We start from the raw sequence: 20,405 nt of genomic DNA, 5'->3' as shown, positions 1-20,405 counted from the left end.
ACAGAATATTGACTTTAATAAATGTCTGCACTGTTACAGGTCATGCAGGAAGTAAAAAAGACCTGACTGTGAATATTGTTTTGTGCTCTTCTGCACATTGTACATGTCAGGTGTTACAAAGACTTCATGTTGCTTTCTAACAAAGCAGCCCGCCTCTGGATGAATCCTGAGCTGAGACACACACACACACACACACACACACACACACACACACACACACACACACACACACACACACACACGCCTCGTTTCCAGATTTCTGTATTTCAAGTGGAAGGTTTTCTTTCTCAGTGTTCAGCTGTTATAGTTTCACAGATTTTTAAATATTTTGCAGGTTGATCATGAAGATCCTAAAACTTTTGTTTCAGCTGTGAGATACTGATGCTGAAATAAACAGGCTGTGAGCCCAGAATTACTAACACACTAAATAACAGACAGGCAGCATAATTAGCCTCTACTTACTTCACTTAGTTGAGGCTTCATGTCTGATTTGCTGTAATGTATTTAAAGCATAAAGTAAAGGGGACAAAGCTGAATGGCATGGAAGGTTATGGTGTAAGGATAAAAGCAGTTTCCAGTTACGACATAAGTTAGAAGGAATAAGCAGAATAAGCCAATATTTATGTAATGCGACTTTTGGGTTCTGGTGTTTAGGTAAATCGATAAATAGATAAACAAATAAATAGCACAAAGCACTAAGAGTAAAATTGCAATGTACCATTATATTCATTCATTAATATATCTAGCTATCTATCTTTGTTTCTTTGTTCGACTGTCCTGTCTGGCAGCCTTTGCAAGCAGAATCATGAACTGAATGCTCTGTTGTGCCAAACACATTTACTTTGCCAAGAGAAGATCTGTAAACTCTAAAGGCTCCTCTTGTTATTCATTTATTGACTTTTGTTTTTATTGTTTTTTTCTTTTTATGTTTTTCATTATTATTGTTATTATTATTATCGTGTAAATGTGCCATAGCTGAGAGGCAGGGGAGAAGAAAAGAGAAAGGACCGAAATAAATAGAAATAATAAGGATGAGAGCAACGGGTCATCAACTGCTGCATCTGTAACAAAACACAGCACGTGAAAGACAAAGAAAAATATGTTACACAAAGAAACACACAATATTATGTCTGTGTGTGGTTTGTGTGGGAGTTTGTAAAGAAATGTAATTGACATTGAGGGTGAGAAGCTGCAACAACACTCCTGCTGTGGTCAGAGGAAGACAGGGAAAGAGGTGTAATACACATCAGATTAGAGGGGAAGAAAAAAGGGAGCTCTAGAAGCAAGTTGGAAGATTTGAAATGTGACAACATAACAGAGTGAAAAAGAATGACAAAAATTTCCAAGCACAAAATGACAGGATGATAACCAATAATCCTGAGTGTGTCTGGCTTAAGGTTTCAGGTGTCTCATTCATCTTGAACTGTGTGTGTGACAGACTGAAAGATTTATGAAGAGGAAAAGCTGCACAAACATTTATGAGGTGAATCAAAAGGAGAAAGTGTTTAAGAGGATTTCCTGCTATGAGATTTCTTTTTCATATAACCCACAAAGATGTGTGCAGACACACAGAGCACCACCAACACCAGAGATGACAGGGTGACTGAAATCCTGATTCCTTTGAGAAAAACAAGAGACAGAAGGATATAATTATAAAAATTGAACATAAAAACTGGCTTTAAAAACACAAATGTTAACACACCTAAATTTCTCTGATTAGATCCTGACTTCTTATCCAAACCTGGAAAAAGAAACACAAACATTAGAATCACAGAGTAATCATTATTTTTTGAATCAGTGATGTTGAAACAATTTCTCACCATCATCATCATCATCAGGAATCGTCACCATCACCTCTCTGTGAGGAGCAGAGAGCACTCGTGCTGCACATCCCACCTGTGTGCTGTGTTTACGTGAACCTGAGAGCACAGCTGTAGTGGTGACAGTGAATGTAGCGTTGGTGTTGGACACACTGACAGTGTTGTACTGTGAGAAGTTGAGGTCTTGTTGTGAGACACTGAGTGTTACAGTGGGAGCAGGTCGACCAGTGGCTGAACAGGAAACAACCCACTCTTCAGTAGAGTTTGACTCTCTGACATCAACAACAGGTTCATGCAGCTCTGTGAAGGATCAGGAAATATGTTATAAGGACCATGTTGTCAAGAATAAACCAGCTGCAAACACATTTAATCATATTAATGTAAAAGTTGTTACCATAGACTTGCAGGCAGGGTTTACCCGTGAAGGAGCCTTCAGGATAAGTGTTAAACAAACAGTGATAGCATCCTTCATCCTGCACCGTCACATTCCTGATGACTATGGAGCAGTTCTGTAGTCCAGTGTATTTAAAGTTAAATTTATCTGTAAAGCCATCATTCACTCTCTGACCATAGAACTTGCTGTAGGTGGCAACATTCTTCTTCCCAGTAGTGACTTTCTGCCATGTGACCTGAAGGACGTCTTTAGTCTCCAAGAGCTGACAGCTGAATTCAGCATCTTCTCCCACTGCTGCCAGCACAGTCTGCTGTGTTTGGATCGTTGCTGTTAGAGCTGTAGGAGATACAGTTTGAGATGTGAGGCACATTCAGTTTTTGTTCAGGTGAACTGTAACACACAAAGTTGGAGTTTCACTGCTAAAACTTTTTTGTTGTGTTTCTCACTGTTCATAACATGTTTTACAGTCTTTTTATTTTTTATTTTTCTTCCTGAATAGAACTGCCCCGATAGTATACAGTAAGTGCTGCAGGGGATTTTCTAACACTGCAAGGAGGATTTTAGTATTGACCGACATTTCAAAAAGAGCATTGCAAATTAAGAGTGAAGAAATGAGCAGACTGTACGACGTGTGAGGAACCGAGGAATATAAATGTTTAAAAGCAAATAACAGAGTCTCTGTTATTTGCCTTTAGGGAGAGAGAGAGAGAGAGAGAGAGAGAGAGAGAGAGAGAGAGAGAGAGAGAGAGAGAGATTGTATAGAGTTGTATTAACACAGACTTTGTTCTCACCTTTGTCAGAGACTCCGAGAATAAAAACGGAGATCACATAAAATGAGACTCCAAGATGCGACATCGTGGCTCCACACTTAGCGCTAAAACTTCAAACTGAACGGAAATGTGAATGTTCCGGTAAAACACCCCGACACTGAGTCATATAGAGAGAGAGAGAAACAAAGAGATATTTATTTATATTAGTGCAAGTGCATTTAAAGTGGTTAAAAAACTGTCTGTTCATAAAGAAAAGTTTAAAAGCTTTTATCATTCATGTGTTCTAAGATGTTTTTGTGTATACTTGCTGCTAAACTGCAGGTTCTTCATATGAATTTAAACTGTTGGTTAGTTTCAGGTTGATCAAATCGAGCAGCTTAACGAGTTTATTCTTGATCATTCAGGACCCGCCATGCACATGAGAACAAAATGATTAATATCATTATTATTTTTATGAAATTATTTTCTTTCTGTGAGCAAAATATTATAATGCAAACATCCAAAATTCAAACTGGGACGTTTGGAGAAGCTGCGTTTAAAATACTTTGCTCTGCTAAACAGCAACTTGAAAATAGTTTTTAAAAGGAGAAATATTCATATGGGGCTAATAACTCCTCATCTGTCTCTGAAGGCAAGTCTTCATCTTTAAAAAGAGAAAATAATAATTACCTTGTACACAGAACTACTGTGTTTTTACTGCTAAATCATTCGTGAAGAAGTTTTTTTGTGTGAATTATCTTGTAGCAAGTGTCACCTGGCAGTTTGCTGCCGTCTGTCGTGTCAGCAGAGGAGCTTTGAAAAGTTAGTGGGTGAGTGACGTGAGGTCAGCGCTCTTCTGTGGGAAGTTCCACAGACGATTAACTCAGAGACTTTGGCTGTTTGATTTTGATTATTCAGTATTGTAGGTGCTCATTTTTAATGCGTGTTTTTCGACTTTCTGGTGTGACCACAAGTTTTAACGGTTGAATCAATCAAGTTCTAGATCGGCTGTGAGCGGGGAAATCGATCAATATTGTAGGTATATTGGTTATTTTTAGTGAGCATTGTAGTGCTATTGGCTTGGACCTTTGGTTTGATAGGTCTCATGTGCGGCTGGGATATTTGTAGAATTTGTTGTAAATCCTGTCTGGGAATGAAGGGGAAATGTATGTTTAACTGATGGAATGAATAAATTAAACATTTATTTCTTTGGATATTCTATTCGACACTTCAGTGCTCGGTTAAAATCTTTTTTATTAAAGTTTTCGTTCTGAATTCAAAGTCCGTCCAGCTCCCAGTTAATTGGTAGTATAGTCTTTGCCTCATGTGAACCAGTTCCATGATAGGCTCACTAGATGGCACAATAGCCCCAGTGTGACTATATAACCTTTTTTTCTTTTTCTTTCTTTTTTTGTAATGAACTTTAATTAACTGTGCATCTGGACGTATCGTTTTCACTGGGAGAAACGATTAGACACTCATTCAAGTGACTTCTTCTTACTTCTTCTTCTTCAGATGGTCTTTAAAGGGAAGTCAAGGAGGTCATTTATAAATGGCCTCCTTGACTACGCGCTTAAACCAGCGTTCCTTCCTGTCCAGGATGTGTACATTCTCATCACTAAAAGAGTGTCCACTGTCCTGTAGGTGTAAATAGACTGCAGAGTCTGGGCCTGATAGCTCAACTGTGTTGTGCCATCCGCTTCACCAGAGGTTGTTTGGTTTCCCCGATGTATAAATCCTGGCAATCCTCTTGGCACTTATCAGTGTACACTATGTTACTGTTTGTGTTGGGGGACCCGATCCTTGGGTGGACCAGTTTGTGTGTGTTGATGTCGCTGCCAAATAAAATATAAAATGACTAAAACACTCTGCAACAATACCTGACAAGAAACACTGGCATGGTCTTACATGTTAAATATTACTGGACTGAGAACTGAAAACTTTATAAATGTAAACATCGATATGCGTATTTTTATTTTATGTGTCTTTTGTACACATTTTGAAAAGCCTCTATACATTCACCATGAATAAACAAAGACCTCATGTGGCCTTTTTGTGTAATTTCACTCAAAATCTGTTGACGGCAAAGTGTGTAAAATATGGGACTTTAATTATGGTTATTTGGTTTTTTTGAAGAGTTTTCAGCAACAAAAGCCATTTGACCAGTCATCCAAAATTATTGAAAAAATAATTTTAATGTTCAAAAAAGTAATAACAAATAAAACAACGAATGTACATAAAAAAAATCCACAATACAATATTATTAATCTGTTTTTTTCTGTCTCAAATCTTAACATCACACTGTAAAACAGGAAAGTCGAGAAAACGCAACACAAGTAAACTGTAAACTCTGGCTTCAATCACATTCAGTTCAGCTTTTGAAAAACACAAATTCCTGCTGAGTAAACAAATGTGTGAGCTGCTAATAAGAGATCTTCTGCTGTTCAGTCAGGTGCACAAACCACTACACTGCAAATCCACACAAAGCTTATGTTTATCCAGAAAAGACCGTGTATCTGCAAAACCTGCAGTCCCAAAAAAAGTCAAGGCTGTCAAAAAGCATGTGTTTGTGCTGGTGAAGGTGAAAGGGTTGGATCATGGTTTAGTTGGTTTCAGGTGGTCTCCACTTTTTAAGCCTGTTTTCACTTTGGTTGACTGAAGGCGTTTCATGCCTTAAAATACAACAAAAACAGTGAAACATGACTCTGTTAATACTGCAAACCAAAGTATTCTGGACAGATTAACAGCTTAGACAGCAAAACAGAATATGTATCAGAGATTGATGTGCAGTAAACATCAGATTACGAATAAATTAGAGAAAAAAAAAAAAGAAGTTCTAGAGGTAACTTAGAGGTCAAATGTCTCAGCATATCAGAGATTGAAAAAGAATGAAGTAATTTTCCAAATGTGAGATGACAGGATGATAGAGATGGACTTACTCCTGATTGTCTCTGATTGTGATTTCAGGTATTTTAACTGTCTCCCTGTGTGACAGACTGAAAAATTTAAGAACAGTTAAAGCTGTACAAACTTTTATCAGCTGAATGGAAAAGAAAAAGTGCAACACAGACACTGTTTAAGACGACTACCTGCTCTGAGTTTTCTTTCTGAGCAGGAGAAAGATGAGTGGAGCTAAAAAACCACAGGCAACCAACAACACAGAGACCACCATGACTGAAATCCTCAGAACTTTGAGACAAACAGGGAAGGAAGAGAAAATAATCTGAACACCTAGAAAGTAACTGAATCTGTAAAAAGTACAAACATTAACTCACCTAAATTTCTTTGATTAGATCCTGATTTCTCATTAAACCCTGGAAAATTAGAGTAATGGTTCATTCATAAACAAATGACTTCGAAAGAGTTTCTCACCATCATCATCATCATCAGGAATCATCACCATCACCTCTCTGTGAGGAGCAGAGAGCACTCGTGCTGCACATCCCACCTGTGTGCTGTTGTTACGTGAACCTGAGAGCACAGCTGTAGTGGTGACAGTGAATGTAGCGTTGGTGTTGGACACACTGACAGTGTTGTACTGTGAGAAGCTGAGGTCTTGTTGTGAGACACTGAGTGTTACAGTGGGAGCAGGTCGACCAGTGGCTGAACAGGAAACAACCCACTCTTCAGTAGAGTTTGACTCTCTGACATCAACAACAGGTTCATGCAGCTCTGTGAAGGATCAGGAAATATCTTATAAGGACCATGTTGTCAAGAATAAACCGGCTTCTGGTGCATTTAATCACATTAAGGTAAAAGTTCTTACCATAGACTTGGAGGCAGGTTCTACCAGTGAAGGAGCCTTCAGGACAGTGGCGGCTGGCCCATAGGGGGCGCTCGGGCTCCGCCCCCCCAAATGTGGAGGAGTAAAAATATATATTTTTAAAAAATTCATCAATGATAGTTTTACTATGTGTGTGCCCATATACAGCCAGGCGTATTTTAACATTTTCACCAGCTGACTCATTAAAGTTCAACCAACAAACGGTGTTTTTCTTCTTCTGGGGCGCTCGTCAAAGCGCCCTTGATATGCAGCGAAATAGCCTATCATTAAATGGTTGCCAGGGGAAAATAATAAATATTTGACCTATCAGCGTCGCTGAATTAAATGGTTTGGGGCGCTTAAAATTGCGCCCCTGCAGAAAACGCGCAAAGATTTGCTGTTCTAGAATTTTACCTCAGTCAGTAGCCTAAGTGAGCTATAAGGTCAGAGAGAGACGATGGCAGCGGTATTGTTAACGGTTGAGGCACAGCCTCCCCCAAATTCGGTTAGATCGCTTCTAACCTACCCTTTTGCCAGAAGGACAATGGCAGAAAACTGCAAGTTAAAGAGTTGGGACCTGACAAGCCCGAAATTCAACTAACCCAGGCAACGAAGGAGAAGTCAAAAGCATACAACAGGACTTTTTGTCGGAGTTGGTTCCAGCGCAAGTCGTGGCTGACAGGCTGTGGAACAGCTAATGCACTTTTTTGTTTCCCGTGCATACTGTTCAAAAGTGACAAGTGTGATTTGACGTGGACACAATCTGGACAAACCGACTTAAAGCACCTCTCCGAACGAATCAAGAAACATGAAAGCTCACGAGTTCATATGGACAACAGTGTAAAGCTAGCTGTGCTAGGGAAAACTAGCATAGCGGCGCAGCTAGATGATGGACATCGGATTGCTTTAAGAAGGCACAACGAAGAGGTAGATAAAAACCGTCATATTTTATCTAAAATCATCGATTGTATTAAGTTTTGTGGTGCTTTTGAGCTAGCAATGCGGGGACATGATGAAAGTGATTCCTCAGACAATCCAGGGATTTTTAGAGGTTTAGTCGACTTGATGGCATCAATTGATCACGACTTGAGGCAACACCTTGAAAATGCTACTGTATTTAAAGGCACCTCGAAAACAGTCCAGAACGAGATCCTGGATTGCATGTTGGCAGTTCTGAGAGAAAGGATCGTGGAAGAAGTAAAGGCAGCGAAGTTTTTAGCCATTCAAGCTGATGAAACCACTGACATTTCTACACACTGTCAGTTAGTCATGGTGCTAAGATACATTGACCAACGAAACCGTATTCAAGAGCGTTTTTTTGAATTCATCAAGCTACCCAATGCTTGTGCAGATGCAATAGCCAGTGCCTTATCGGAGAGGCTGCGCTTCATCCTCCCCCAGGGACAAGAGAGAAAGTTGATCGCCCAGGCCTACGATGGGGCCGCTGTAATGAGGGGTACCACTGGAGGAGTGCAGCGTAAGATACAGGACATTTATGCTAACGCTCACTACGTACATTGTTATGCCCATCAGTTAAACCTGGTAATGCAACAAGCAACCTCCCACATCCCTCAAATCAGTCACTTTTTTTCCGACATAGCAGGATTCGCTTCTTTTTTTACTAAATCGAGCAAGAGGACTGCAGTGCTTGACGAGGTGGTGGCGCACCGACTTCCAAGTGCATCGGCAACCCGTTGGAACTTCAACAGTCGTGCTGTGAATACAGTGTATGAACATAAAGACGATCTGGTGAGGTGTTTTCAGACCATCCGTAACAGTGAAGGATTTGATGCCCCTACAAAGAGAGATGCCGGTGGTTTCGTGAGAATGCTGGAAGACGAAGCTTTCTGTTTTTTCCTGGCCTTGTTTCACAAGATAATGCCACATGTAGACATGCTGTATAACCACCTACAGAAGAGAAACATCGATTCTGTCACCATCGCAGGGATCACCCAGACATTCATCAGCCGCATGCAGGCTATCAGGTAGGCATAAAAGCATAAATATGTAACCTAGAATAAATGTTAATTATCTATGCATAGATTCTATCAAATTCTCTGCATATATTCTGTGTTCTGTGACTTAAATGTTTAATGGAATTCAGATAATTTTGATTTATATCAGCCTTTGAAGTAATTTTATGAAAAATATTTGATTAAGTATATTTGATGAAGTATATTCCCAGTAATGATTTGATGTAGCCTATACCATAGGCTATTTCCTGAAATTATGGCCAGGGCCTTTATTTACTTGCACTGGTTTTCCCCCAGCCATTAAACCAGGTCCGGTTATTAATTAAATCCGGTAATTCCCGGTAATTAGAACACAACCTTTGTTTGGTTTGTGTTTGGTTAATATATCCCTATTCAGTTTTCAGAAGCCATTAATGAAACTTATGTATTGGATCAGGGAGGCACTTCCTAATCTGGTTGTGGATGAGGAGTACAGGGGACCTGTTCAAGACCCACCCACAAAGAGACGGAGAACATTGGGGGAAGACAGGCAACACCATTTGGCACTGGAGGTAAGCACTAGCTGCTTGGTCTGATTTAAATCGGATCATCAGATAAAATCTAATGACGATGCTGTCAGATGTCATTTGATATAGTGGTCATGACTGTTTTGTTTTGTTATGGACAGATTTTTTTTTTCAGAATAATGATTAACATGAGACATGTGCCAAAGTCTTACCACTGAATCTAACTCTTACCAATTATATATTATTGGATAGGTGTGCGACACCATTATGAGCCATGCCAAGGAGAGGTTTTCTTTCACCAAGCACCTTGTCAGCGCCACTCTGTTGCAAGGAGACTTGTTCCAACAACACAGCAAAAATTTTCCAGATGCAGCACTACAAACCACAGTGGAAGCCTATCCCTCATTGGACAAAGCCAGACTTAAAACAGAACTGTCCCTGATCTACGACAACGAGGAGTTTCAGAGTTGTAGTGGTGCGCTGGCGCTCTATCAGGTTCTGATGGAAAACAACCTTCAAGACACATTCACCGAAACTGTAAGTCTTCTTAACATCCTCATCACCACACCAATGACAACATCAGAATCGGAGAGGTGTTTCTCTACTTTAAAGAGGATAAAAACTTTCCTGAGAAACAATATGGCTCAGGATCGGCTCAACGCTCTGGCTATGCTGTCCATAGAGAAAAAACTCACACAAGAACTTCCTGATTTCAACACCAGGGTCATTGAGAAATTTGCCACTCAGAAAGACAGACGAGCAAAGTTCTTGTACAAATAAGAACCCTTAACCATATTTACTCTCTTTCTCCATCCCTCTCTCTTTCTCTCTTTAGCCCACCCCCCCAATCAGTTTACAGTTGTTGTTTTCAATAGTTATTTTTCATTCATTCAAAAAAAAAAAAAAATCTGTTCATGTTCATTTTTACAAATCTATACAAATGGCCAGAATATGGTTGTTCATTTTAAATTTAAATTAAAATTGTGTTGTTTGATGTACTCATTAAATGGGTCATTTTAGTCGATATCATAAAAATTGCCCCCCCTGAGATTTTTTTCAGGAGCCGCCACTGCTTCAGGATAAGTGTTAAACAGACAGTGATAGCAGCCTTCATCCTGCTCCATCACATTCCTGATGACTATGGAGCAGTTCTGTAGTCCAGTATGTTTAAACTTAAATTTATCTGTAAAGCCATCATTCACTTTCGGACTGTAATAGGGCGGCCCTTAGCGGCTGGAAACACAGTGAGATGGACTAAGGCAAGTGCAGTGGAACAAAGCATTTATTTGCCATACAGCTCTCCTTACAACAATTCACTTCGAGCTTCTTCACAGCACAATATATCCTCCTCTAATGACAACCAGCAGCCTTAAATATGTTCAGCTGTCACAGACCAAACCATTATTCCACTCTTAGGTAAATTCTTAAATCCCAACCTTCCACCACAGTATACAATATATCAATTAGAATAAATAAATACATAAATACATTTCACATTTTCATTTTAATAAATATTTCACACTTTAATTCTACACCAAACCCAATATTATAAAAACCCAGAAACCCAAGCACAAAAAGATTCACCACACTCTCTTAACCAATGGTCTCTCCCGGAACCTTTAAATGGTGTCTGGACCCCCGGGGAAACATTTGCCCAAACACCCTGAAGAGGACACAGGCAAGAAAGGTGAGTAATCATTATCTTACAAACACTTATTTGCGCCACTTTTCTTCCTAGATTTCACACACACATTTGCATTAGTTTTCCTTACTGGTAAACCTTAATCATCATCTCAATCACCATTCTTCTCTCCTCACAGACAACCACCACATTCCTTGATGAGGAGCAGCTGTGCAGGATCTGAATCAAGGCTACCAACTGATTTTAAAATTCCCAATAAATAATCAATAAATATTTAAACTTCTTGTGTGCAAATGTTTTACTGTGCAAATCCATGCTTAAAGTGCAATGCTAAATAAAGTGCTTGATAAGGTGCTTTTAATAAAGTGAAAGGTGTGCTCTAAAGTGCTATACAGATAATATAATACAAATAAATGTAAGGGAGTCCTCTTCCTTACACGGACCATAGTAGTTGCTGTAGGTGGCAACATTCTTCTTCCCAGTAGTGACTTTCTGCCATGTGACCTGAAGGACGTCTTTAGTCTCCAAGAGCTGACAGCTGAATTCAGCATCTTCTCCCACTGCTGCCAGCACAGTCTGCTGTGTTTGGATCACTGCTGTTAGAGCTGTAGGAGATATAGATCAAGCTGTGAGGCACTTTAAATATAATGTTCAAGTCCAACTTGCTGACACATGAGGTCCAGTGTTACTGGCTATCCCAGTTACTGCAACACACACTTTTACCTTCAGCCTCACACTGACTCTGCCTAAACAAATCTGGTAACAGTGTTATTGCAACAGGAATCAGAGTTGCTTCCAGCTGGTTCAGGTTTTTTAGTTCTACTGCAACACCCCGAACACAACCATAGAGGTGCACACACATGTGCAGATCACTATCCACCCTTTTTAGACACAAGGCAAGATTTTCAGGTTACATAATATATTAGATGTAAAATTCATCCCGATGTCTCCATAGACAGACTTATAATTATGCCAAGGAATGTAAAAAAATTAAAATAACAGCCTGTTTAGAAAAAACAGGCTGTTTTGAGCTTCATTGTTAGCGCCCAAGGTCAAATTTGACTACTATATTGGGTAACATATCATATGAAAGGGCAGTTAAAGTACATACAATAGTATGTAATGCTTAGAGGTCAAACATCAAAGATCAAGGTCAAACTTTTTTTTTCAGTTTGCAGTTTAGGAAAATCTCCAAATTTTAAAGCTAAACCAATAAATTTCTCACTGGGGGACATATGCACTTTCTTTGTTTGAGTTCTTTAAAAAAGACATTTGTTAAAACAACATTATCAATTCACAATGACTATTATAAAAATTCATATGTTACACTTGAATTCAGCATTAACAATTCTTACATTACCATGTTTGATAAATAATAAATTGTGTGGATTATGGCATGAACCTGTGCAAACATTTTCAGACAAATGTCACTCAGGGCATCATTAGCCATCAAGTCGGCTACACTTCTTTAGATTGTAAGCTGACATAATATCACAACTTCCACGTTGTCCCTTCTGCGCTTCTTGTTCTTCTACTTTTTCTTCTTCTTTGCCGGTCGACACCAACAATAAGCTGCATTACCTTATTACTTTTTTATACTATGACATTCACATATTGAAAATTGATTCAGAGTGAGATTAATTCCCCCCCCACACACACACACACACAAATACTGGGAATGCTGATGTGTTGCTGTGATTTTCCTAAAGAACAAGCTCCGACAGCCCCGTGACCGTCACTAACCCCTCCTAAATACTCAGAGAAACTACAGAAAATATACTTTAACACTGTCGGTGGTTGTACTTGTCACAACATAAACTAAATTCTCAGCTCACCTTAGTGACCTCTACTCTATAAAAATAAAAGTCAATTCTATAAAAAGGTCTAACTCACATACTGTCATTAATATGCAGTTTTTTTTTCTCACCTTTGTCAAAGGCTCCAAAAATGAAAACAGCAAGAAAATAATATAAAACTCCAAAGAAGGACATTTCATTGACACGCCATTCATTTAAACTCCAGGTTCCTGCTTCTGCATTTCCTTGAGTTTGATCCAATCAAATGCGTACAGCTCGCGCGGAGTCACGTTACTCAACATTTCACGGTCACGTCACTTCCAGCTCTGAAAGTCGGAGCAGCTCCACCACCATCTCTCAGTTCGCTGTCCAAACGGAGATGTGAACGCACTTGGGGACAATAAATTACGCTTAAAGTGTTTCGTTCTGACAGAGTGGGCTTTCCACCCACCCCATTAATGCTCCTGTGCAGTCCTTCAGCATGTCTCTGGACAGGGATGATCTGTGCGTTGGTCGAGTGCTGATTGATTGACAAGTGGACGGGAATAGAGTGAAAGCGGAGTTTACCAGGAGCGGCAGAAGCACAGAAATGTAAAATAATAACAAGACAGCATTAAAAGCACAGAGAGCGGCTGCACTGAACACGTTTCAGTGTTCATAACTTTCGGTTTCTCTTCAGATCTTTGTCTGTTAGAACTTCACTCTGGCTGATGGGTCAAGAGCAGCACAATCCTACAGACTGTATGTACACACGTGAAACCCCAATTACCATTCAAATATTTTAATTGGGGGTTTTTTTGTGGGTTTTTTTTTTTTTTTAGATTTTTTTCCCCCTAAATATCTGCAGTTACAAGTTGTTCAGCTGTTCAACTGTCTGATTTTTACACGCGACTTTTGCTACTCTTCTCCTACATCTGATCTGTGCTGAGATTCATTTGTAATCTAAAGCTCATTAAGCCCGAGCTTCTCATGCTCGGTGTACATTTATACCACCAGGTGGCGTACTCAGTCTTCGTCACATTAGTTGGCTGGTAGTGATGGGTGCGCGATGCAGGGCAGGTACAGTCACGGATCACAGTACATTCACCATATGCTTGTTGTAGGGACGTGTTTATGTTTTTCAGTAGTTGCCATAGGTCGCTAGTATTGGCACTTTGTATAAAATAAATGTTAACTGAACAGTTGTGACTGCTCAGCCTATGGTTCAACAGCAACTCTTATATCAGCTGGCAGAGAGGAAACAAAAAAATCTCACTGTATAGGAGTCAGCGGGTTATCATATACAACAGCTGCAACAGCATGAAAGGCAATAATAATAATAACAATAATAACAATAATAATAACAGCCTGGAACTACAGCAAGACATCACCTTCTAGTAGTTCCTTCTAGCTACATTGGTACTTTAACACATATTCAGAGTGTCGAGGCAGACTAGAAAAATATGGTTGATGGAAGAATGGTCAGTTTACTCACTTTACTGTATCACACTGGAGCATTTATGAAATGTTAATAAGCAGAGTAACCATCTACAGATACCTCTGTCTCCTAAGCCCGGTCACCATAAATAAGGAGGTACGTCTCTCTGCAGCAGTCTGTTCTGAACGTAACCACGGTGATTTGTTTTACATTTTGTCATGTTACTGCCTCATTCAGTTCATTTTCACCTTGAAACTCTACACACAATATGCCAGAGTGACAAAGTGAAAATGTTTGCTTGTAATTCTTGCAAATTTATTAAAAAGAAAACCAAAACTATAACACACACATAACTATTCACAGATGTTGCCATGACACTGGAAGTTGAGCTCAGGTGTATCCTGTTGCCAGTGATCATCTGGCAGATGTTTCTATATGTGTGATAAATTCAGTTGAATTGGACAGGATTTCTAAAGGCACACAGCGGTCTCTATCAGCTCACATAGGTGACAGAGAACAAACCAAGCCATGAAGTCCAAGGAATTGTTTGTATATCTCTGAGACGGGATTGTAGGAAAGTGTGCAGAAAAATGTGTGCAGTATTGAAGGTCCCAAGAAGCACATGGCAACACACCTGGACTTTACCAAAAGGCAAGGACTCTCAGAACATGAGAAATAAAACTTTTCTGGTCTGATGAAAGAAACATAGAACTCTTTGGCCTGAATGCCAAGCATCATGTCTGGAGGAAACCAATACCATCCCTATAGTGAACGCAATTCCTAATGAACGAAGCCTTAGCTTGATGCTCTCAACTTCTTTTTTGTTTTTGTGTCCAATAATAAACATATAATGTGAAAAGATCCCCAATAAATTACCTTATATGTGGTGACATCCAAAAGTGGGGATCTATTAATGTGTTTTCAAAACATTTCCTGTGGAAATCTTTAAATAAATCAAGGTTCACACAACTAGGTTGTCTTTGTGAGCTTGAGTTACCTTTGCAAAGAGGTCAAACAGCAGTGCAGTGAATAAACTGTTGCATTAGATTTCATTTCAGCAACACGAGCAGCTTGTTTGTTGATTTTCACAATTCTCACTTAAAATCACTTGATGTCAAAATATTTGGCAAACAAGACAAAATGTCACCTTTTATGAACAACAGTTTTTCCTAATAATAAAGAAATATACAAACATACAATATACAAAGTATTGAAATTAAAAGTGCATTTTCCCCCAAAAAAGCTGAGTGCAGTAACAAAGACCGACTAAATAAATGACTGAACTCCTGATTCCTACGAGACAAACAGTGGAAAGAAGGATATAATAATCTGAACAGCTATTAAATGACAAAACACTGAACATAAAAACTGGCTTTAATAACACAGATGTTAAAAGACCTAAATTTCTGTGATTAGATCCTGATTTCTCATCCAAACCTGGAAAAAGAAACAAATGTTAGAATCACAGTGTAATCATCAATTACTTTAAAAGAGTTTCTAAACATCATCATCAGGAATTTTCACAGTCACTTCTCTCTGATAGTGACAATTTGCATTTATTAATGACCAAGAAACTGACCTCACAGCATGAGTGGTGCTGGTTGGGGAAACCTGCAGTCAGCTGAGACTGAAGAATTCACTGAGTAACAAAACATTTCTCCCACTGAAAACGTTACATCCAGATCAACAGAATCAACTTTTTTGGGACCGAGAAAGAGTTAAAGGAAAGAAAGTTTTGGCACTGCGTTCAAAGCTTTGAGTCTGTATTTTCTGCTCCTCAGTAATTCTGCAGTTTTTATGAAACAGAGCAGAACTGAAGATGAAGCCTCGGGTCAAGGAGGAGAGCCACAATAAAAGACACACACAGACAATCAAGTGAGTTTTTACAGTGACTCAACTTCTTTCAGATTCGTATACACATTTAGAAATCGGTCCATGATGAACAAAAACTGGAGTCAAACACATACAAACCTCTGCAACACTACAAATCAATTTCATGTAATTTTTCCTTCTGTCAGACCTGCACTACAGTCTACAGCACATCTGTCACGATGCTGCAATTAGTGTGACTCATATTAGAAGTGAGTTAGAGTCATGTCTGGAACTTTTGGTACAGAATATTGACTTTAATAAATGTCTGCACTGTTACAGGTCATGCAGGAAGTAAAAAAGACCTGACTGTGAATATTGTTTTGTGCTCTTCTGCACATTGTACATGTCAGGTGTTACAAAGACTTCATGTTGCTTTCTAACAAAGCAGCCCGCCTCTGGATGAATCCTGAGCTGTCACATGTACACACACGTACACACACACGTACACACACACACACACACACACACACACACACACACACACACACACACACACACACACACACACACACACACACACACAAGCCTCGTTTCCAGATTTCTGTATTTCAAGTGGAAGGTTTTCTTTCTCAGTGTTCAGCTGTTATAGTTTCACAGATTTTTAAATAGTTTGCAGGTTGATCATGAAGATCCTAAAACTTTTGTTTCAGCTGTGAGATACTGATGCTGAAATAAACAGGCTGTGAGCCCAGAATTACTAACACACTAAATAACAGACAGGCAGCATAATTAGCCTCTACTTACTTCACTTAGTTGAGGCTTCATGTCTAATTTGCTGTAATGTATTTAAAGCATAAAGGGGACAAAGCTGAATGGCACGGAAGGTTATGGTGTAAGGATAAAAGCAGTTTCCAGTAAGGACATAAGTTAGAAGGAATAAGCAGAATAAGCCAATATTTATGTAATGCGACTTTTGGGTTCTGGTGTTTAGGTAAATCGATAAATAGATAAACAAATAAATAGCACAAAGCACTAAGAGTAAAATTGCAATGTACCATTATATTCATTCATTAATATATCTAGCTATCTATCTTTGTTTCTTTGTTCGACTGTCCTGTCTGGCAGCCTTTGCAAGCAGAATCATGAACTGAATGCTCTGTTGTGCCAAACACATTTACTTTGCCAAGAGAAGATCTGTAAACTCTAAAGGCTCCTCTTGTTATTCATTTATTGACTTTTGTTTTTATTGTTTTTTCTTTTTATGTTTTTCATTATTATTGTTATTATTATTATCGTGTAAATGTGCCATAGCTGAGAGGCAGGGGAGAAGAAAAGAGAAAGGACCGAAATAAATAGAAATAATAAGGATGAGAGCAACGGGTCATCAACTGCTGCATCTGTAACAAAACACAGCACGTGAAAGACAAAGAAAAATATGTTACACAAAGAAACACACAATATTATGTCTGTGTGTGGTTTGTGTGGGAGTTTGTAAAGAAATGTAATTGACATTGAGGATGAGAAGCTGCAACAACACTCCTGCTGTGGTCAGAGGAAGACAGGGAAAGAGGTGTAATACACATCAGATTAGAGGGGAAGAAAAAAGGGAGCTCTAGAAGCAAGTTGGAAGATTTGAAATGTGACAACATAACAGAGTGAAAAAGAATGACAAAAATTTCCAAGCACAAAATGACAGGATGATAACCAATAATCCTGAGTGTGTCTGGCTTAAGGTTTCAGGTGTCTCATTCATCTTGAACTGTGTGTGTGACAGACTGAAAGATTTATGAAGAGGAAAAGCTGCACAAACATTTATGAGGTGAATCAAAAGGAGAAAGTGTTTAAGAGGATTTCCTGCTATGAGATTTCTTTTTCATATAACCCACAAAGATGAGTGCAGACACACAGAGCACCACCAACACCACAGATGACAGGGTGACTGAAATCCTGATTCCTTTGAGAAAAACAAGAGACAGAAGGATATAATTATAAAAATTGAACATAAAAACTGGCTTTAAAAACACAAATGTTAACACACCTAAATTTCTCTGATTAGATCCTGACTTCTTATCCAAACCTGGAAAAAGAAACACAAACATTAGAATCACAGAGTAATCATTATTTTTTGAATCAGTGATGTTGAAACAATTTCTCACCATCATCATCATCATCAGGAATCGTCACCATCACCTCTCTGTGAGGAGCAGAGAGCACTCGTGCTGCACATCCCACCTGTGTGCTGTGTTTACGTGAACCTGAGAGCACAGCTGTAGTGGTGACAGTGAATGTAGCGTTGGTGTTGGACACACTGACAGTGTTGTACTGTGAGAAGTTGAGGTCTTGTTGTGAGACACTGAGTGTTACAGTGGGAGCAGGTCGACCAGTGGCTGAACAGGAAACAACCCACTCTTCAGTAGAGTTTGACTCTCTGACATCAACAACAGGTTCATGCAGCTCTGTGAAGGATCAGGAAATATGTTATAAGGACCATGTTGTCAAGAATAAACCAGCTGCAAACACATTTAATCATATTAATGTAAAAGTTGTTACCATAGACTTGCAGGCAGGGTTTACCCGTGAAGGAGCCTTCAGGATAAGTGTTAAACAAACAGTGATAGCATCCTTCATCCTGCACCGTCACATTCCTGATGACTATGGAGCAGTTCTGTAGTCCAGTGTATTTAAAGTTAAATTTATCTGTAAAGCCATCATTCACTCTCTGACCATAGAACTTGCTGTAGGTGGCAACATTCTTCTTCCCAGTAGTGACTTTCTGCCATGTGACCTGAAGGACGTCTTTAGTCTCCAAGAGCTGACAGCTGAATTCAGCATCTTCTCCCACTGCTGCCAGCACAGTCTGCTGTGTTTGGATCGTTGCTGTTAGAGCTGTAGGAGATACAGTTTGAGATGTGAGGCACATTCAGTTTTTGTTCAGGTGAACTGTAACACACAAAGTTGGAGTTTCACTGCTAAAACTTTTTTGTTGTGTGTCTCACTGTTCATAACATGTTTTACAGTCTTTTTATTTTTTATTTTTCTTCCTGAATAGAACTGCCCCGATAGTATACAGTAAGTGCTGCAGGGGATTTTCTAACACTGCAAGGAGGATTTTAGTATTGACCGACATTTCAAAAAGAGCATTGCAAATTAAGAGTGAAGAAATGAGCAGACTGTACGACGTGTGAGGAACCGAGGAATATAAATGTTTAAAAGCAAATAACAGAGTCTCTGTTATTTGCCTTTAGGGAGAGAGAGAGAGAGAGAGAGAGAGAGAGAGAGAGAGAGATTGTATAGAGTTGTATTAACACAGACTTTGTTCTCACCTTTGTCAGAGACTCCGAGAATAAAAACGGAGATCACATAAAATGAGACTCCAAGATGCGACATCGTGGCTCCACACTTAGCGCTAAAACTTCAAACTGAACGGAAATGTGAATGTTCCGGTAAAACACCCCGACACTGAGTCATATAGAGAGAGAGAGAAACAAAGAGATATTTATTTATATTAGTGCAAGTGCATTTAAAGTGGTTAAAAAACTGTCTGTTCATAAAGAAAAGTTTAAAAGCTTTTATCATTCATGTGTTCTAAGATGTTTTTGTGTATACTTGCTGCTAAACTGCAGGTTCTTCATATGAATTTAAACTGTTGGTTAGTTTCAGGTTGATCAAATCGAGCAGCTTAACGAGTTTATTCTTGATCATTCAGGACCCGCCATGCACATGAGAACAAATGATTAATATCATTATTATTTTTATGAAATTATTTTCTTTCTGTGAGCAAAATATTATAATGCAAACATCCAAAATTCAAACTGGGACGTTTGGAGAAGCTGCGTTTAAAATACTTTGCTCTGCTAAACAGCAACTTGAAAATAGTTTTTAAAAGGAGAAATATTCATATGGGGCTAATAACTCCTCATCTGTCTCTGAAGGCAAGTCTTCATCTTTAAAAAGAGAAAATAATAATTACCTTGTACACAGAACTACTGTGTTTTTACTGCTAAATCATTCGTGAAGAAGTTTTTTTGTGTGAATTATCTTGTAGCAAGTGTCACCTGGCAGTTTGCTGCCGTCTGTCGTGTCAGCAGAGGAGCTTTGAAAAGTTAGTGGGTGAGTGACGTGAGGTCAGCGCTCTTCTGTGGGAAGTTCCACAGACGATTAACTCAGAGACTTTGGCTGTTTGATTTTGATTATTCAGTATTGTAGGTGCTCATTTTTAATGCGTGTTTTTCGACTTTCTGGTGTGACCACAAGTTTTAACGGTTGAATCAATCAAGTTCTAGATCGGCTGTGAGCGGGGAAATCGATCAATATTGTAGGTATATTGGTTATTTTTAGTGAGCATTGTAGTGCTATTGGCTTGGACCTTTGGTTTGATAGGTCTCATGTGCGGCTGGGATATTTGTAGAATTTGTTGTAAATCCTGTCTGGGAATGAAGGGGAAATGTATGTTTAACTGATGGAATGAATAAATTAAACATTTATTTCTTTGGATATTCTATTCGACACTTCAGTGCTCGGTTAAAATCTTTT

General features: G+C 39.0%; 3 protein-coding genes and 2 long non-coding RNA genes across 9 annotated transcripts; 2 read left to right on the top strand and 3 right to left on the bottom strand.

The window, feature by feature from the left end:
• Positions 1 to 1,374: 1,374 nt before the first annotated feature.
• LOC109199908 (OX-2 membrane glycoprotein) lies at positions 1,375 to 3,116 on the bottom strand. The gene is made up of 5 exons (XM_019355238.2): positions 3,006 to 3,116; positions 2,215 to 2,550; positions 1,821 to 2,120; positions 1,703 to 1,741; positions 1,375 to 1,618 (listed from the first exon to the last, which is right to left on the bottom strand). Exons 1-5 carry the CDS (start codon positions 3,067 to 3,069, stop codon positions 1,506 to 1,508), a joined length of 852 nt encoding a protein of 283 aa, XP_019210783.1. The 5' UTR covers positions 3,070 to 3,116; the 3' UTR covers positions 1,375 to 1,505.
• A 2,105-nt stretch (positions 3,117 to 5,221) lies between these two features.
• On the bottom strand, positions 5,222 to 19,306 carry LOC109199909 (OX-2 membrane glycoprotein). 4 transcript variants are annotated; one of them, XM_025902777.1, is made up of 8 exons: positions 19,196 to 19,306; positions 18,658 to 18,758; positions 18,423 to 18,537; positions 18,029 to 18,328; positions 6,239 to 6,277; positions 6,053 to 6,152; positions 5,903 to 5,959; positions 5,222 to 5,635 (listed from the first exon to the last, which is right to left on the bottom strand). In XM_025902777.1, exons 1-8 carry the CDS (start codon positions 19,257 to 19,259, stop codon positions 5,566 to 5,568), a joined length of 846 nt encoding a protein of 281 aa, XP_025758562.1. In that variant the 5' UTR covers positions 19,260 to 19,306; the 3' UTR covers positions 5,222 to 5,565. The 4 variants fall into 4 exon arrangements, with proteins under 4 accessions (XP_025758562.1, XP_025758563.1, XP_025758561.1 ...); XM_025902778.1 differs by lacking the exons at positions 5,222 to 5,635; positions 5,903 to 5,959; positions 18,029 to 18,328 and adding exons at positions 6,370 to 6,635; positions 6,730 to 6,765 and having other exon boundaries at positions 18,459 to 18,758; XM_025902776.1 differs by lacking the exons at positions 5,222 to 5,635; positions 5,903 to 5,959; positions 6,053 to 6,152; positions 6,239 to 6,277 and adding exons at positions 17,583 to 17,826; positions 17,911 to 17,948 and having other exon boundaries at positions 18,025 to 18,328; positions 18,423 to 18,758.
• LOC106097831 (zinc finger MYM-type protein 1) lies at positions 7,284 to 9,726 on the top strand. 2 transcript variants are annotated; one of them, XR_003216260.1, is made up of 2 exons: positions 7,284 to 9,250; positions 9,458 to 9,726. XR_003216260.1 is itself a non-coding variant. In XM_019355235.2 (2 exons), exons 1-2 carry the CDS (start codon positions 7,555 to 7,557, stop codon positions 9,272 to 9,274), a joined length of 1,296 nt encoding a protein of 431 aa, XP_019210780.1. In that variant the 5' UTR covers positions 7,284 to 7,554; the 3' UTR covers positions 9,275 to 9,726. The 2 variants fall into 2 exon arrangements, 1 of the variants encoding a protein (XP_019210780.1); XM_019355235.2 differs by having other exon boundaries at positions 7,284 to 8,711; positions 9,136 to 9,726.
• On the top strand, positions 10,284 to 11,122 carry LOC112843787 (uncharacterized). The gene is made up of 2 exons (XR_003216288.1): positions 10,284 to 10,892; positions 11,026 to 11,122. It is a non-coding gene; the product is annotated as an uncharacterized LOC112843787 (long non-coding RNA).
• Positions 10,752 to 12,899, bottom strand: LOC112843782 (uncharacterized). Its single transcript, XR_003216279.1, has 2 exons — positions 12,775 to 12,899; positions 10,752 to 11,452 (listed from the first exon to the last, which is right to left on the bottom strand). It is a non-coding gene; the product is annotated as an uncharacterized LOC112843782 (long non-coding RNA).
• Positions 19,307 to 20,405: the final 1,099 nt, after the last annotated feature.

The sequence above is a fragment of the Oreochromis niloticus genome, linkage group LG23 (genome assembly GCF_001858045.2).
Source record: "Oreochromis niloticus isolate F11D_XX linkage group LG23, O_niloticus_UMD_NMBU, whole genome shotgun sequence".
NCBI classification, from domain to species: Eukaryota; Metazoa; Chordata; class Actinopteri; order Cichliformes; family Cichlidae; genus Oreochromis; species Oreochromis niloticus.
This window is presented reverse-complemented; position numbering and strand designations above follow the sequence as displayed.